The following is a 19,011-nucleotide window of genomic DNA, read 5'->3' on the forward strand; positions in this document are numbered from 1 at the left end:
ACAAAAAAAAAGTGGTGGTAAGAAGAAAAGAACTGTTAAATAATTTTAAAAGCCTTAACAACCAAATACAATGTTTAGTCCTTATTTGATTCCTGATTCAAATAAAGTGTATAAAGACAGCTGAGACAGTTAAGAGAATTTGAAGGACATTAAATTATTAAGAATGCAGAGTTCCAGAGAATAGCAAGAAGAGATAAGAAAGCCTTCTTCAGTGATCAGTGCAAAGAAATAGAGGAAAAGAACAGAATGGGAAAGACTAGAGATCTCTTCAAGAAAATTAGAGATACCAGGGGAACATTTCATGCAAAGATGGGCTCGATAAAGGACAGAAATGGTATGGACCTAACAGAAGCAGAAGATATTAAGAAGAAGTAGCAAGAATACACAGAAGAACTGTACAAAAAAGATCTTCACATCCCAGATAATCACAGTGGTGTGATCACTAATCTGGAGCCAGACACCCTGGAATGTGAAGTCAAGTGGGCCTTGGAAAGCATCACTATGAATAAAGCTAGTGGAGGTGATGGAATTCCAGTGGAGCTGTTTCAAATCCTGAAAGATGATGCTGTGAAAGTGCTGCACTCAATATGCCAGCTAATTTGGAAAACTCAGCAGTGGCCACAGGACTGGAAAAGGTCAGTTTTCATTCCAGTCCCAAAGAAAGGCAATGCCAAAGAAAGCTCAAACTACCGCACAATTGCACTCATCTCACATGCTAGTAAAGTAATGCTCAAAATTCTCCAAGCCAGGCTTCAGCAGTACGTGAACCATGAACTTCCTGATGTTCAAGCTGGTTTTAGAAAAGGCAGAGGAAGCAGAGATCAAATTGCCAACATCCGCTGGATCATGGAAAAAGTGAGAGAGTTCCAGAAAAACATCTATTTCTGCTTTATTGACTATGCCAAAGCCTTTGACTGTGTGGATCACAATAAACTGTGGAAAATTCTTCAAGAGATGGGAATACCAGACCACCTGACCTGCCTCTTGAGAAACCTATATGCAGGTCAGGAAGCAGCAGTTAGAACTGGACATGGAACAACAGACTGGTTCCAAATAGGAAAAGGAATACGTCAAGGCTGTATATTGTCACCCTGCTTATTTAACTTATATGCAGAGTACATCATGAGAAACGCTGGACTGGAAGAAACACAAGCTGGAATCAAGATTGCCGGGAGAAATATCAATAACCTCAGATATGCAGATGACACCACCCTTATGGCAGAAAGTGAAGAGGAACTAAATAGCCTCTTGATGAAAGTGAAAGTGGAGAGTGAAACAGTTGGCTTAAAGCCCAACATTCAGAAAATGAAGATCATGGCATCTGGTCCCATCACTTCATGGGAAATAGATGGGGAAACAGTGGAAAGAGTGCCAGACTTTATTTTTTTGGGCTCCAAAATCACTGCAGATGGTGATTGCAGCCATGAAATTAAAAGATGCTTACTCCTTGGAAGAAAAGTTATGACCAACCTAGATATACCTATATATACTAATATTCAAAAGCAGAGACATTACATTGCCGACTAAGGTCCATCTAGTCAAGGCTATGGTTTTTCTTGTGGTTATGTATGGATGTGAGAGTTGGACTGTGAAGAAGGCTGAGTGTCGAAGAATTGATGCTTTTGAACTGTGGTGTTGGAGAAGACTCTTGAGAGTTCCTTGGACTGCAAGGAGATCCAACCAGTCCATTCTGAAGGAGATCAGCCCTGGGATTTCTTTGGAAGGAATGATGCTAAAGCTTAAACTCCAGTACTCTGGCCACCTCATGCAAAGCGTTGACTCATTGGAAAAGACTCTGATGCTGGGAGGGATTGGGGGCAGGAGGAGAAGGGGACAACAGAGGATGAGATGGCTGGATGGCATCACTGACTCGATGGACGTGAGTCTGAGTGAACTCCGGGAATTGGTGATAGACAGGGAGGCCTGGCGTGCTGCGATTCATGGGGTCGCAAAGAGTCGGACATGACTGAGCGACTGAACTGAACTGAACTGATATTAAGAAGTTGTTCATTTCCTTAGGTTTGAAAATGGCAGAGTTATGTTTTCTTTTAAAGTCCTTATCGTCAGAGGTATATGCAGAATCATTTCCAGTTAAAACATACTATGTCTTTTTTAACCTCCCTAAATACTTAACACCATGTTGGACAAATAAGCACCCAATTAACTGAAGAAACAGACACTACACCTGACTCTTGGTGTCACTGGACATGGTGCACCAACACCTGCAGGTTTGACTTTGTCTTGGGGTTTCATTACCCCCAAGGGCTTCCGCTTCCACTACTGTCACCCTCTCTCATCTGGCATTCATATCATTTATCTCTGCATGGAATGTTCTCTAGAAAGAGATGTGCCTTTAGGGGCACAGGCTCTCACAAAAATTTGAATTAACAGCCAGGCGTTCAACCACATAAACAGACTGTAAAAATAAATGTGTATGCCTATAAATGAAACCTTGGAAACATTTATCAAGTTTTAGCATTTGTCTGTTTTTCTTCTTAAAGATGGATTTTAATTTAAAATGTTTTTCATTAATAATAATATATTTTACATTATATTACATTAATACAATACATTTGTTTGACTTATTTCTTTTTTTTGCATTGGAGGAGATGCCTAAGAGTGCATAACATATAACAGATATACAATAAATGATTATTTAAAATCAGAACAACATAAGGAGGACAGGTTTTGTTGGGTTTTTGGTTCGTTTTCAGTGCTTTAGTCTATCTTTGTTTTATTCTTAACTTCCTAATTTGTTATCCTCTTGGGCACCAGTCTTTTCTTACTTTAATTGAGGTATAATTAACATATCATATTATGTTAGTTTCAAGTGTACAACATAATGATTCAATATTTGTATATACTTCAAAATAATAAACAATAAGATCATAGACAATAAGTCTGGTTAATATCCATCACCATATTTGACTTACTTTGAAATCATTTATGGAGAACATAAACTCTGGGAACCATGGTATCTGGAAGAAGTAATAATAGCTGGATTTGAACAGCTGGGCCGGGTGTCGTAAAATATATTCTGAAATTAAAATGCCATGTTAGACCTTATCCAAGTGATATGAATTACTACTGAAGTAAGTTCTTTTTAAGACAATTTCACCTTTGAGATGATCCCATAAAAGTATTCACAAATAAGGCTTCCGTATATTTCTCTTGGGAACAATTTCTATGTTATTATATTTTATTTTGGATATTTTGGGTATTTTAAATATTTATAGCACTTTGAATAAAAAGAAAGTTCCACTTCATGAAGTATAGACTCAAAAGGAATAAGAAAACTCAAACAACACTGCCTTTTCTCCAAAGTTATTATCAGTGACTTAATACTTTTCCTAAGGATACATGGGGGAAATAATTGTCTATTGTTTAAAAGATTTTCCTGGCAGGCTGATTTAAATATCTTATTCATTTGGCCTCAACAGAAACTAAAGCATTTCCTTTAAATTCATTCATGTATCTAGAAAATGCCTTCATTTAATGAATTTTTGAATATCTACTATGTGTGAGGGGATTTAGTGTGAACAAGAGAAAAGAGGTTCCCATTTACCAGGAACTTACATAATAAATAAGTAATGAATACTTAAAAGATCATTTTAGTTAGCAGAAATACCATAAAGAAAATTAAACATGGTAATCTGATTGAAAGCAATGGTTCGGTGGTGTGGAAGAGGAACTATTATTTAGTAAAGGTGGTGAAATACGCTTCTCTGGGGATGTAGGAAGAATGTGAAGGAACGGAAAGTAGGTCCTGTGCTTGGCACATTAAAGAAGCAGAAAGAAGGCCAGGGTAGCTGGTGTGTAGTGAATGAGGAGGAGATGGTATGAGATGAGTCAGAAAGAAAAGCAGAAGCCCAGTTAGGTAAGGCCAGAATGATAATGATTTTAAATGCTTTGGGAAGACACTGAAGTTTTAAAACTAGGGAATAAAGTGATCATACATATTAAATGTTGGAGAAGGAAATGGCAATCCACTCCAGTGTTCTTGCCTGGAGAATTCCACAGACAGAAGAACCTGGTAGGATACAGTCCATGGAGTCGCAAAGAGTTGGACATGACTGAGCGACTAACACATACACACACACACACACACACACACACACACACACGCACACACACATTAAATGTGCATCCTTGTGTATTGGGTACTAAATTTTCCTCACTATAGAGGTGATTTTTCCCCTCATTTCTAATATTGTAACTGTACTCAAAATGGTTGGAGTTTTAAAAATTATATTTCTCAGATAAGTAGAGCACTGTTATGCTCATACTTTTTGTAAAGTCGTCATTGAGTAAGATTTACTTAGCCCTGTATTAAGAGATATCAATATTAAGGGGAAAATGTATTCATATTACTTGAAGACCTCATATTGACCCGACCAGGGTTGAACCTATTATTAATAGTTCCAGAAATATTCAAGTATTTTCTTACCGAAATGATCAATTACAGTATGGACAATAGCAGTGCATGGGTTGCTTCAATCCTGTCTGACTCTGCGACCCAATAGACTGTAGCCTGCCAGGCTCCTCTGTCCATGGGATTCTCCAAGAATACTGGAGTTGGCTGCCATCCCTCCTTCAGAGGATCTTCCCGACCCAGGGATCGAACCCACATCTCTCATGTTTGCTGCATTAGCAGGTGGTTCTTTACCATTAGTGCCACCTGGGAAGCTCCCATATAGCAGTACCACCAAAATAACATTTACTCTAGGGTCCTGACAACTGAACAAGCATGTAGCACAACTTCTATTGCCTAACGCAACTGAGAGAAATATGATGAACCTCAGATTGATATTTGACTCCTAAGCAGTCACACTATTTACCTTAACCAAGAGAGGATAATTGGATATGTATCTAAAATTTAACTTTTATACATATTCATACAATATTTATGTAGTCATGTTCAATTTCTCCTTCACCTTCTCTAATTTTGAAGAAGAAATAAAAATATGTTGGTCTGAGTTTTTTTCCTTGGGGGACTACTGTGGATTGTGACAGTACTGAACCTCAGAAAATTTGACAAGAATGGTTCAAGAGGACGAAATCATAACATGTCAAAACCAAATAAAAATGTGCCTAGCCATTTTCACAGGTGCTTGTTGTTTTGTTTTTGTTTGCTTGTTTGTTTTAAATCATTCTTTTAAGAGTTCTCTTTATAGCAGAGGTTCTGAAACATATCCCATGTGGACCCGTGGGGATCCTCAAGACCCTTTCAAAAGATCCAGGTGGTCAAACTATTTCAATACAATACTATTAGTTTTTCTCATTTCTTTGACATTTGCACATATGGTGCAAAGGCAACAGTAGATAAGGCCATTTTTGCCTGAGCACACATCAAAGCTGTGGCACTAAACAATACCACACTGTTTATAACCCATCGTACTCCTCACACCACACACTTGCTGTAAATAAATAAAGACATAAAATGAAGTGGCAGTTTTACTTATGAATGTGTTTGATGAAATAGCCAAAATTATTAATTTTATTAAATTTCTACCTTTTGTATGTGTCTTGTGATGCAGTTAGAAAATATATATAAGGCAGTTCTGTTGAATACCAAAATCAACGATTATCTAGAGGAAAAGCAATTCTTCAGCTGTTAAGTTGAATTAGCTGCCTTTTTAATAAAATATCGCTTTTACTTGAGAGAATGACTAACAAACTATCATCAGTTAGACTTGGGTATTGAGCAGATAGTCTCCTGAAAATGAACAAAGCAAGCCTGTCACTTGAGGGAAAACAATCAGTGTTTGTTGTCAGTTACCAAGTTCAAGCTTTCAAATGAAAATCAGAATTTTGGAAGCTTGTGTCTGCTACTGTGAGCTTGACAGCTTTTCTATAAAGACTTTTTTGATGAAACTGGGGTGATATTAATGAAAGTGATTCTTTGATATCATATAATGAAATGTGTCAATTTATGGAAGACCTGAATAGCTCAATGAACCAATATCTTTCAATGCATGATGACTGCAAAATCATGCATAGGTTAAAAAAATCCATTCAAAGGGCTAGAGAGACCAATGGATTTTAATGTGACAGAATATGAAAAGTTCATTAATATGACATCAGATTGCACATTGTTACTAACCTTTCAGAAATCACCAATTTTTGAGTTTGGTGTAGTATTAAAGGAGAATATCCACACTTATTTGAAAAGGTTATTAAAATACTCCTCCCTTTTCCAATTACAAATCTGTGTGAGGCCAGATTTCTTCATATACTTCAATTCAAACATTTGCAACAGATTGAATGTAGAAGCAGATCTGAGAATCCAGCTGTCTTCTATTAAGCCAAAAATTAAAGAGGTTTGCAAAAATGTAAAATAATGACACTCTTCTCTCTAAAATTTTGTTTTGGAAGATGTAGTTAGTTTTCAGTAAAATGTTATACATGTTAATATGTACTGGATTAAGTATTTTTTAATGAATGAATACATAAACATTTAGAAATTTCTCATTTTTAATTTCTAATACAGTCAATGCATATGGGTATAACTCATATAAATAAATGCTCAGTGGGGTCTTCAATAATTTTTAAAAGTATAAAGGAGACCAAAAATTTGAGAACTGCTGCTTTAAAGAATGCTGCCATTCTTGATATTCAAAGCAGTCAAGCAAGAGGAAAATTTATTTCTAGGCTGTCAAGATTCTTTACTGTCAAAGTAATGTTACTGCATTTTTCCTTTAACTCTCCCCAAGTTAGCAATAAAATGTCTTCTAAAAAAATAAGATTATGCAAGTAAATATAAAGCTATACTTCCTTTGACTCTTCAGGAACATTTAAAGCCAAGATAACTGATATTATTGTGTGCTAATATCATAGTTTAGTCACTTAATTTAAAAAATATTACATTAATTGACTTTTACTGTTTTTAATCCAAAGTGTCAGTGACAACAGTGAGTTGTCATACTATCAAAGATGTCTTAATGGAAATTTAAACTCACCTGTAAATACATTTGGATGAGGGAAGTTAATAACAATAAGCTTCATCACCATTTCTGGATAACAGATGGCAATCAGCCAAGCAATCATGCCTCCCCAGTCATGGCCAATAAGAACACATTTGCTATACCCTGTAGTCGAGAAATGAATGTTGACATCACTGAAAAGAAACAGGTGGGTGCATCATTACCGCATATGTACTAGATATGTTTCTAAAACTAACCTTTCTACTCTCCTACCATAATTATGTACTTTCTGCAGATATTGAGTTTGGTGTTTCCAAAACCTGTATGTCTGAATCTACTAGTGTAGTTTTTTTTTTTTCAAAAATTTAGATGCCTAGGTCCATTATAGACATAAAGATTGAGAACTTCTCTTGGGAATTTATACTTAAAGAAAAAATCTGAAATAGTTCAGCTCTGGTTACATAAACCTGAGTTTGGAAAACCATGGTAAAGACTACACATACCTAGGTCATAAGCAAGATTACATATTGACTTGACTAGAAAATTGCATGATGACAAAATTAGGCCAAGTCTAACTGAATTACCACAAAATATGATATATGGCTGTTGGAAATCAGTGTCTCTGATTTTATTGTAATCACACTAAATTACAATGCTGCATTGACACCCCCTGACTGCATCCATTTTTTTTTCCTCTGAAAATACTGACCTGATCTATGCTCTCATTAGACTCTTGTAGAAATGGGTCTTTGATTTCATGAGTTTCTCACTATACTGGCTCTATAAACACACTGGGTTTTAGTCAAAAGGGATGTAGTGGATTAGATTATTGCTAAAAAATATTTACTCCTTCTTCCCCTCTTCCCAATGCACAGAGGTAGTATACTTTACCACCAACCCCTCCCCCCTTTTTCGGCCTGAGGCATTCAGGATCTTAGTTCCCCCAGCAGGGATAGAACCCATGCTTCCCACAGTGGAAGCATGGAGTCTTATCCACTGGACCACCAGGGAAGTTTTTTTACTATCCATTTCATATTAGACTTGGCAGTGTGATTTGCTTTGGTTTCTTGGTGGCTGTATAACTTGATCTGGGGGCTCAGTCATGTGACTTGCTTTGACCAATGAGCAGTGACCAGAAACTTGAAATGTGTTTTGCTATGGGGCTCATCCTCTTGCCACTTCAACCACAGTGAGAAGAAGAGCTTCCCCCAGGTAGCTTCTCTCCTTTAGCTGGGGCTGCAACCCAATTCACTCTGAGAAGTCAGTCCTAGCTGGACCTGTGGCCTGAGGCTAAGACCCAGAAGAGTTCAGCCTAAGGTTGACCTGTAGATCCAGCACAGGAATGAATGCCTTTGACTGTATGTCACTGAGATTGGGGTGGTTTGTTACACAATATTATTGTGGCACTAACTGATCAATAAAAGATAATGCAAGTGTTTCTGCATCTAACAATATGTTTAAATGAATATTTAAGTGTGGGTTCTGAAGAAATAAACTTTCTGAGAACAAGAATCAAATTTCTAATAATTAGTTCTGAAAATAATAAATAGTATACATTAAGTCAATTTTTAAAAACAAATTTTGAGAGTCACTTTGGATGGTAACTGAATAGTTATTCTGGATGTATTATTTTAAATTCCTTCTATAGATATACACCAAATGACAGGATCCAGATAACAGCTCAGGTAAATGGAAGCACGCTCCCGAGAAATGAGGTTATCAATTCACAATTTGTTGAATGTCAGTCCATTAAAAATAATTAATACTATTTGTTTAAAACCTACCTAATGAGTCTAAAATATCCTTTATGTCTGTAATTAGACAGTCCAATTTATAATTCTCTCGATGAACAGGAGCATCTGTTTCTCCATAGCCTCTCAAATCCAGTGCTACAACTCTATACTCACTTTTAAATTCCCTTAGTTGGTGACGCCAAGAATACCTGCAGAAAATAAGATATGTTAAAAATACCACAGTAACGAATATAAAGATTACCATTACAGATTGTCTAAGTGGAAAACTGTAAGTAGCTTCTCATTTTTGAGAAAGGTTATGTAGCCATGTGTGGGCAGGAAAGAAAAAACCTGTTTGAAAAGAAAGCACTCACATTATTGAAATTGACTTTCTTTTTTTTTTTTAACCAGCTCCAGTGGGAATGTAACAAAGGGCAAGGATTTACTGAAACTACAAAATACCAGATACTAAAACCTTAAGAAATGTACCTAAGAAGTCAATTTCCTAAGCTTTGCTTAAATAATGCTTACCACTATCACTTAGTTTGTGCCTATAAGTGCTTCTGTATATTGTACCATTTGATTCTTTCAAAAAACTTGCAAGACGAAAGTGTATTTTCCTAGAAGGGGCATTTTACTCAGCTTGCTACATGTCAAATAGGACTCAGTGTTTTCATTCATAAAAACAGTTACTCATGGATGAAAAAGTCTGATGATTTTTAAAAAGATGATAATTGGAAGAATCCAATAAAACAACTGCTGCTGCTGCTGCTAAGTCGCTTCTACTGCTACTGCTGCTGCTAAGTCGCTTCAGTCGTGTCCGACTCTGTGCGACCCCGTAGACAACAGCCCACCAGGCTCCCCCGTCCCTGGGATTCTCCAGGCAAGAGTGCTGGAGTGGGGTGCCACTGCCTTCTCCAATAAAACAACTACTTAAGATAAATCTCTGAGACATCCCTGGAGAGCCAGTGGTAAATGAGACAGGGTCCTTGGGGCTGGTGCACTAGGATGACCCAGAGGGATGGGATGGGGATGGAGGTGGGAGGGGGGTTCAGGATGGGGAACACATGTACACCCATGGTGGATTCATGTCAATGTATGAAAAAACCACTACAATATTGTAAAGTAATTAGCCTCCAATTAAATAAATTTATATTAAAAAAAAGAATCTGCCTGTCAGTGTTGGAGACACAGGTTCAATCCTTGGTCTGGGGAGATTCCACATGCTGAGGGGCAACTAAGCCCGTGTTCCACAATAAGAGAAGCCACCACAATGAGAGGCCCCAACACCACAACCAGGGAGCAGCCCCCGTTCACAACAACTAAAGAAAGCCTACGCGTAGCAATGAAGACACAGCGCAGCCAAAAATAAATAAATGAAATTTAAAGAAAAGAAAAAAGATAAACCTCTGCTTGCTAAAACAAAATTCTTCGAAGGAGAAGATCCCGAACTAAAACGACATGCAAGTGTGTGGTTAAAAACATTTAACAACCAAAATGGCCCAGGCACTGATCAATTAGAATGGCCACAGTGATAGCCAGGTCCTGGAAGCTTGCTAGACCAGGTGTTCCCCGTATGCTTGATAATAAAACTGCAGAATTAATTGAAACACAGAGCTCCAAGAGAGTTCCTTCCTCTAAGAAGCAAAAACATTATGGATAACAAACAGAAAAAGAGACTTGGATTTTTCAAAGTGACTCCCTGTGTTATAGAACTCAGAATATGCATTGAAAGCATCTACGTGCACATCTGTTCATGGGAACACAGTATAAAATTATCTGACAAAGACAAATGGTAGATCATTGTCTGGAAAGATTTTTGGAGCATAATAGGAAGGAGAACAGAGTGATCTGAGATTATAAACCAATAATGAAGGGAGACTGCAATGTAAAATAACACAAAACAATGAGAAGGAAGAAACAAATCGACCACTTTACATCAACAGCTAGATTATCAGGAAAGGTGTCAGACACACATTAGGATTCATGAATGGATAGATAGAGTCTTTGGTCTGTTACTAGGATATCTATGATTTGTGAAAATCTGCAAAAGCATTGCCAATGAACATGGATTTGAAAACTTTAACAAAAGTGTCTTTCTTAACAATCTTGATAATCTCTCTGGGTTGTAATAAACAACAGAAGCAGTTTGATTCCTTAAAAGATACTCAGCTGTCAACACATGTGATTTTATTTTTCCATGTTGTTGTTGTTGTTCAGTTGCCCAGTCTTGCCTGATGCTTTGTGACCCCATGGACTGCGGCCCGCCAGGCTTCCCTGTCCCTCACCATCTCCAGGAGTTTGTACTCCCAGTCTCCTGCATTGCAAGCCGATTCTTTACTCTCTGAGCCTCCAGGGAAGCCCTAAAGGGGAGCTGTGACTGCATGGGCCAGGAATCGAACCTGGGCCCCCCATGTGGCCGGCGAGAATTCTACCACTGAACCACTCGTGCACCTATTTTCTCATAGCCTTACTTAATATTTTGAATTGATTTTTTTAAATGTCTTTGTAACTGAAGCCTAATTCTTCTTTATAATCCTTCATACCCAATCAATAAAGTTCGGTAAATTTAACCTCTTAAATGTTAATATTTACTTGGGTGTTCTTTGGAAGCTGAAACTCCAGTACTTTGGCCACCTCATGCGAAGAGTTGACTCACTGGAAAAGACTCTGATGCTGGGAGGGATTGGGGGCAGGAGGAGAAGGGGACAACAGAGGATGAGATGGCTGGATGGCATCACCGACTCGATGGACGTGAGTTTGAGTGAACTCCGGGAGATGGTGATAGACAGGGAGGCCTGGCGTGCTGCGATTCATGGGGTCGCAAAGAGTCGGACATGACTGAATGACTGAACTGAACTGAACTGAATCACTTTTCCTATCCATCCCTGATATCATTACCTTCATCCGGGCATCCATTTATGCAGCAGCCATCGATTGGTCTAATTGTGTCTGTTTCATTCCCCTTGGCTCTATCTTCTATAAAACCAGAGTGACGTAATAAAAACACAAACTCTTTCTTGACTCTCAGTTACTCACAACATGAAGCCCAAGCACTTTATTTTGGCAGATAAAACCTCTAAGATTTGACCTTCCTAATCTTCCAGCTTGACTACCTTATACCCTCTATCATTTGCTATATAATAAAAAAAGGGCTAACATCTATATCTGTCTTATTACAGGCCAGGCACACAATTCTAAGTGCTTCACATATAGTGATGTTGATCTTCAAAATAGTAGTATAAAGTAAGTACTATTATTATCCCCATTTTACAGATGAAGAAACCAAGGTTTGTGGACGTGCTGAAAGTCACAGAGTTAGCAAATAGCAGAGCCAGGATCCAAACCCAGGTGGTCTGGCCTGAGAATCCATGCTATGCTGCCCCTGCAGCACTTATCTGCTTGCAGTGAATAAACATGGGTCTTGTTTTTATGACTTTGTTTACATAATTTCCTTTTTCTGAAACATCATGGCTCCTCAGCATTTCCCTACTCCCCACAACCCCTGTCCTTCACCCCTCACTGAACTCCTCTTGCTGGGCATCTTCTCTTCTTGGAGACTTCCCAGGTTCCCTCCTTCACAGGTGGGTTGGGTGGCCCCTCCCATATTCTTCCATTTGTCTGCACACTTTTCAGTGTACTGGGCATGTGCTTTTTACTAATCTGTGAGTGCCTGGCATTTCCACTTGACTGTGAGCTCCTTGAATTGCCTGGCAGATGTGAAGGTGCTCAATAAAGATTTGTTGACTGAGTGAAACAATGGAAAAACGAAAGCACTGAATTATGATAGTGCTAGAAATACCAGTTGTTTAGTAAAACTCTGTCCCAGTTCAAACCTTGAGACAACTCTGAACTAAAGTTCCCAGATTCCTCTTGGAGAATTTATATTCAATTTCTACTAAAATGTGCATTGTTTTAATATCCTAAGTACCTGTGTCTTTGTTTAGAATTCATTTAAGTAGAGATGTCAAGGTAGAAATTTGACTCAAAATAATGTGTACAATTTTATAGCATTTTACATTTAATGTAAACATAATACCTGCATATGTTATTATGCTATTAATAATTTAAATTGCCTTCCAAATAAATCCAACTATTTCTATTATCAATGAGTGGAGCCAAACAATATCTTAAACATTTCTAGGAATATTTAAAGGCTGCAACTGCTATCTTAATAAATTACAAAATAATTTTTAAATGTAATCTTCCTAGAGTTCATAAATAAAGCATATTTGATTTACACAACTCTAAACTGAAAAAGAAATCACCCCAGTGATAGACTGATGAGCTTGTCATTCACATGAATTAAACAAAATAACCCCCTTGATACAAAAATGAAACATAAAATCAGTAACTCTTGAAAATATTATAAATAAACAAAACTAGCTATTTTCATCCACACTGTTCCCCTCCTCCCCCACCCAGTTGCTTTGTTTAGTTGCTCAGTCGTGTCTGAGTCTTTGCTAACCCATGGATTGTAGCCCACCAGGCTCCTCTGTCCATGGAATTTCCCAAGCAAGAATACTGGAGTGGGTTGCCATTTCTCTCTCCAGGGGACCTTCCCCAGCCAGAACCTGAGTCTCCTGCATTGCAGGCAGATTCTTTACCACTGAGTCACCTGGGAAGCTCAAGCAGAGGACACTTCAGAAAAAGCAACTTCTTTCTTAGCTATTCTTAACACAAGGAGGGCTCCTAGTTTACCAGGCTAGCTTCTTTGAGATGCAGAATATACTCTTCCCTTTTACAATGGAGAAAAAGCCACAGTCATCAGGCTCCGTGCTCAGCTGTATTCATGAAGAGCCTTTACTTGCCTCAGCACTTGAGTAATGACGAGTGTGTCCCATACAGCTGGTGTTATTGCCAGAAACTGCTTGCATCAGCTCAAAATATTTTTAAAAGCAATGCAAATAGAGGTGCAGATAGAGGGGGAGAAAATCATCTGTGACAGCCTTATTTGGCACTAATTTAGATCTGTACGTTGTTTGATGTTTCCTCTATATTTTAAGAAGACCCAGAATTTTATTGTTTCTGTGTAACATCTAATAGTATATATTAAATTTCACCAATTCTCAACTGCTATTCTTAGTTAATGATGATAAATGCAAATAATACCTTATATTTGTATAATGATTTTCTGTTTAAAAAGCATTTTTACATACATTGCCAGTTTATGATTATTTTGTTTTCACTATATCAAATAATCTGACCTGCTTGATCTGTAATATTATAAACTCATGTGCATTTAGGCAAAACTTGATTAATAAAGGGATATTTACATGGGCAATATAAATTGAAATTGGTTCAAAATGCCAAAGCTTTTTGGCTCTAAAAAAAATAAAAGGAGGGCCTCCCAGGTGGCTCACGGGTAAAGGATCTGCCTGCCCACGTAGGAATCCCCAGAGATGTGGATTTGATCTCTGGGTTAGGAGGATCCCCTGGCGAAGGAAATGACAACAAACTCCAGTATTCTTGACTGGAGAACTCCATGGACAGAGGAGCCTGGTGGGCTACAGTCCACAGGGTTGCAAAGAGTTGAACACGACTGAGAGACTGAGCACGCAAGCATAAAAGGGGAAAAGTGTAAGAGAAAGGGCTTTGGGGGACAGAAAAAGTAAAGTCTAAGAGAGAGAGATTGAAGTGGTTTAATCAAAACACCGTTATCCTAAATTCTGATTTGAACTGACTTCTTCCTGAATAGAGCTCATGAATGGAATTGACTAGATTGCATAACGAGTAACAGTGGTAATTTGGAAGGAAAGACAAAATGTCAACATAGAGATCTTGCTTTAGGGTATGACTTACACAAACAGAAGTCTCAGCAACTAAGCGGCTGAGCCAATTCACTGCCCACATCACTTTATGCAGATTTGATTAATACTTTAGACTAACATTTTATTTGTAAGCCAGTCATGTCCTAGGGTCTTCCCAGGTGGTGCCAGTGGTAAAGAACCTGCCTGCAATGCAGGAGATGTAAGAGACAAAGGTTCTGTCTCTGGGTCGGGAAGATCCCCTGGAGGAGGGCAGGGCAACCCACTCCAGTATTCCTGCCTAGAGAATCCCATGGACAGAGGAGCCTGGCGGGCAACCATCCATGAGGTTGCAAAGAGTCAGACACGACTGAAGTGACTTAGCATGCTTGCATGTCATAGACTTTTTGCTCTAGAAAAATGATGGGCTAGATGGGGTTTTGCCCTCCTCCATTCTCTTCTTCAATGCCTAACACTTCCTGGTGCACTAGCAATCTCAAAGTATTTATAATAAAGGCCTTTTACTCTAAAAGTATTAACTAAATATTTTTTCAGAGCTAGATGCATTTTAAATTAGGAATTCAGATCACACAAAATCTTTAAAATTCTAAAGGAAGTGAGGAATATGTAATGTGGAATTCTAGGTGTTAAGAGCAAAAGTAAAGGAGAAATTTGGGGACAGGGCATTGTCCTAGAACTTTAAAAACATACCACACATTCTACATTTAAGTCAGTTTAGAGAATATAATTTTTTGGTCCATTTTTCCATTCCAAGATCATAACCCTAAGCTAGCAAAAATCTGATTTTCTTTTTACCACCTTAATATCTACCATCTTTTAAAAGCTACTCATTTTTTTAAAGTTTCATCATGTGTTGTTTCATCTGTACTTATTTGGTTCTGTGGAGTTCAAAGGGGAACCGAGTATTTTCCTGTAGGTAACTAGCAACTGTGTATTTTTGGTTATAGGTTTTTTCTCCAGATGAAATATTCTGATCCTTAATTTGTCCTGAATTCATCTGAGCCTGTTACTATGTACATAGGAAAGAGTCCTTTTTCAGTTTCTATGAGCCCTCTTCTCCTCCTGCCTTCCCCTCACCCAAGCCTTACCAAAGGCTGCCAGGTAACAGGCATTCTAATTCTTTGGTTTCTTTCGAACCTCCTTTACCACCCAGTGTTGCATTTTGTCCACAGTTCAGCTCAGTCACTCAGTCATGTCTGACTCTTTGCATCCCCATGGATTGCAGCATGCCAGGCTTCCCTGTCCATCACTATCTCCTGGAGCTTGCTCAAACTCATGTCCATCAGTAGGTACTATAAAAACTGGTTTATGATTGCCAAGGGGGAAAAATAGAGAGAAGGGATAGTCAGGGAGTTTGGGATCGATATGTACACACTGCTATACTAATTTAGTCTTTAACAATATTGTGATAGTTGCAGGTGAAAAATGAAGGGACTGTCATACATATACGTGTATTCATTCTTCCCTAAGTTCCCCTCCTATCCAGGCTGCCACACAACATTGAGCCACACTGCTATATTTAAAATAGATAACTAACAAAGTCCTACTGTACAGTGCAGGGAACTCTGCTCAATGTTATGTGGCAGCCTGGATGGGAGAGGAGTTTGGGGGAGAATGGATGTATGTGTATGTGTAGTTGAGTCCCTTTGCTGTCCACCTGAAGCTATCACAACATTGTTAACTGGCTGTATTACAATATAAAATAAAAAGTTAAAAACTGTTTTGCAATTGACTGTTTCAAAAATTTGAAACACTAAATGATACTTGTTTTAATTCTCAAAAATAAATAAATTTAGGATAACAATATGCATGTTTCTTTAAAACAGAAGGAATATCATTCTTGTGACGGAGGAACACTTAGGAGTAATAACTCTAGGCCAGCACTTGATCATAGCATGGGGTCTATTAAAAATCACTACAAGAAAATGACACTATGGTAAGCCAAATCTTTAGTGCAAAGAAAAAGTTATTGTTAAGTTTACCAGAATTCTGGAAATCCATGAAGCAGCAGCATAAGTGGTTTGCCTCTTTCTCCAGCAGCAACATAATGAAATCTTAACCCCGAATCCTGCAGTAGGAAATAGAGTGCATGAGATTCCAGTGACGCTTTGTGTTGACTATAAAAGTACAATTTCCATTCCATTAAAAAATTTCACTTGCATTATTTTTAATATCAAGAGATAAAATAAGTATTATTAATTTTCAGAAAGAAAAAATAACCACTGTTTATCAGCGGGGTAAATTAACAGATTCGCTTTTGTTGACATTATCTTCTATTTACAACGTCAATTTATCTATATTATGAGCTTCTGAAACAGTCATAATTTTCTTAGTGATGTGTCACACTTCATCTCACTCAAATTCTGCAGGGCAAGTAAATAATTCTGATCTGTATTTATATTCCTGCCATTATTTACCTCCTAGTCATATATTTTTCTCAGCTTGCCCGTCAAGAGCTGTGCCATCAGTTATATAATTCACACCTCCTTTCCTTATTTTTAGTTCTCTCCCTCCCACATTATTTTCAGTTGAGAGTTGCATGCACAGTTCCCCTGGCTGCCTGCTCCTCATGTGATGTCAGTGCATGTCTAACAGCCGAATGCTCTGAGTGCTCAAACCTTTGCTCTGCATATGGGAGACAAGATTGCCCAAGGGAAACAAAAATCATAGAAATGAGACAGAAATATAGCAAATACAAAGCAAATAGAAGAAAGGAAAGTGGGGCAAGAAAGAAACACAAAAACTCAGAAGGAAGTAAGGTAAAAAAACAAGAACCAAAACCCAGAGACTGACCGGGTTTTACATCAGATAACCCAAGTAATTGGGTTTCCAGACATGAAAAAAATCTTAAAGCTCATCTTGTTCAACCCTATCATTTTTGCAGTGTTAGAAACTGAGGTCCAAAGATGTTACTACAGGTCATTAAGATGGTTGGGAGCAGGACTGTGGCTAGAACCTCCATCTTGTCCTACTGCCCAGGACAACGCTCTTTCTATTCCTTGGTTCTAGGTGTCTGGGGAAACTCTTTAAGTGGCCAAAGTCAGAAGAGAGTCATTGTGATGAATTCCGAATGATTCTTAAACTGATTTTCCCCCTCAGGTAGGATGAACATAACAACTCTGACTTCTACCCTCTACTGCAGAATGCCTTCCTGGAAGTTCAATAACTTCTTTTATTGGTGGTGAGTCTTGGAAGATGAAAGGCTGTAGGAACTTGACTGGATTTAGTGAATAAATATTTCATTTCATTTTACTATGTACCAGGCACTGTTATAAGATTTTTGGTTTTAGCTTATTTGTTTTTTACAAATATTGACTCATTTAAATCTCATGTCAACTGCAGGGTAAAAAAGGACATGCACTTCTGTGGTCTGAGCTGCAGGGCAATCTAGCTCTTAACAGGAACCCCAGACCTGGTGACAAAACTATCCCTTCATGGGGGCTATTTTTGAAAGGCCAGTGAGTCAGACTTGTAGGGTGCATCACAAAAAGCCATCTCCCTTCACCACCTGGAGCCTCAGGAAATAGAATAATCGTGGGCTGTAAGAAAGCTTGGGACAAGCATGGGCAGTTAACGAGTCTGCATGAATAGTTGACGTTTACTTTTTGTGCCATTCCTTTGGTCTCTGGCATCATAGCGCTGCTTCCTTCTCCACAAACATGCACCATTTATTTATTGTTTGATGTTGCTTAGGTCATCTGTGAATGCTCCATTCTGCTGATCTGAATAAGCTCCTGATTTGCAATGACTTATTCTATTTACTGTTCCAATCTCTAAAATTTGGGCAAGGACCGTCCCCTGAGACAGTAGGGCGCCACCAGAAACAATTCCCTACAGCTTATCTGAGCTCTAAAGGGCAAAAAGGTGACAGACGACCGCTTCCCCTTACAGTTGGAGAAGGTTGTTGCGGTGGAGGAGTAGGGGACAGTAATAACAGGACCCAGATTATTAGACTCTCTCACACACACACACACGCAAGGACCATAACGACACACACAACCCCCTGACCCTCTCCCGTGGCACCTCGCCCCTCTAGCAACCCCCGGGCATCTTCTCCGTCCCTGCAGCGCGCCCTACTAGCCGCGAGAACGCTAGGGCACGGTGGGCTGGGCGTCATGCAAGGATCAGCTCTGCTCTCACGCCCGTCACGTTCCCTCGCGATAGCGCCGGGCCCGCGCCCGCCTTCACCTTGATCCTCACGTAGCAGTGGGTACCCAGAGAGGGGTCGTTCAAGCACGCGGGGGGGTGTTCCCGAGCGACCCGCCGGAAGGTCTGCGTGGGTCCCTTGCAGATGCTCCACAAAAGTTTGAGCAGGTAGATGGAGGCGCAGAGCCCACAGTAGAAGTAGACCAGGCACCAGAAGAGCAGGGATCGGATCGTGACCATCAGGCGGGGCAGGCAATCCCGCAGCTTCGCCATCGGGCGGCGGCAGCGGCGCGGCCAGCAACGCAGCGCGACGCTTCTGAGGCACGGGAAGCAGCGGCGCGCACTCTGGAGTCTGAGCGAGACTGCGAGCGCGGCGGTGCGTCAGACCCGCCAGCCGGTCCGCGGTCGCCTGCCCCGCGCACGCCTCCCCGCGGGTCCCCG

General features: G+C 39.2%; 1 protein-coding gene across 2 annotated transcripts in view; it reads right to left on the reverse strand.

Moving 5' to 3' along the window:
• EPHX4 (epoxide hydrolase 4) overlaps positions 1-18,843 on the reverse strand; it is a 35,128-nt gene extending 16,285 nt beyond the window's left edge. The window contains exons 1-5 of one of the 2 annotated variants that reach the window (XM_068966382.1): positions 18,613-18,843; positions 16,407-16,492; positions 8,708-8,865; positions 6,960-7,088; positions 2,934-3,037 (exon numbers count right to left, since the gene is read on the reverse strand). In XM_068966382.1, the coding sequence (XP_068822483.1) occupies positions 2,934-3,037; positions 6,960-7,088; positions 8,708-8,865; positions 16,407-16,492; positions 18,613-18,843 (708 nt within the window). Of the gene's footprint in view, positions 1-2,933; positions 3,038-6,959; positions 7,089-8,707; positions 8,866-16,406; positions 16,493-18,612 lie in introns of those variants that run through there. The other variant, XM_068966383.1, reaches the window with a different exon arrangement.
• Between the last annotated feature and the right edge of the window lie 168 nt (positions 18,844-19,011).

Source organism: Capricornis sumatraensis, chromosome 2 (assembly GCF_032405125.1).
Source record: "Capricornis sumatraensis isolate serow.1 chromosome 2, serow.2, whole genome shotgun sequence".
In the NCBI taxonomy this organism is placed as follows: Eukaryota; Metazoa; Chordata; class Mammalia; order Artiodactyla; family Bovidae; genus Capricornis; species Capricornis sumatraensis.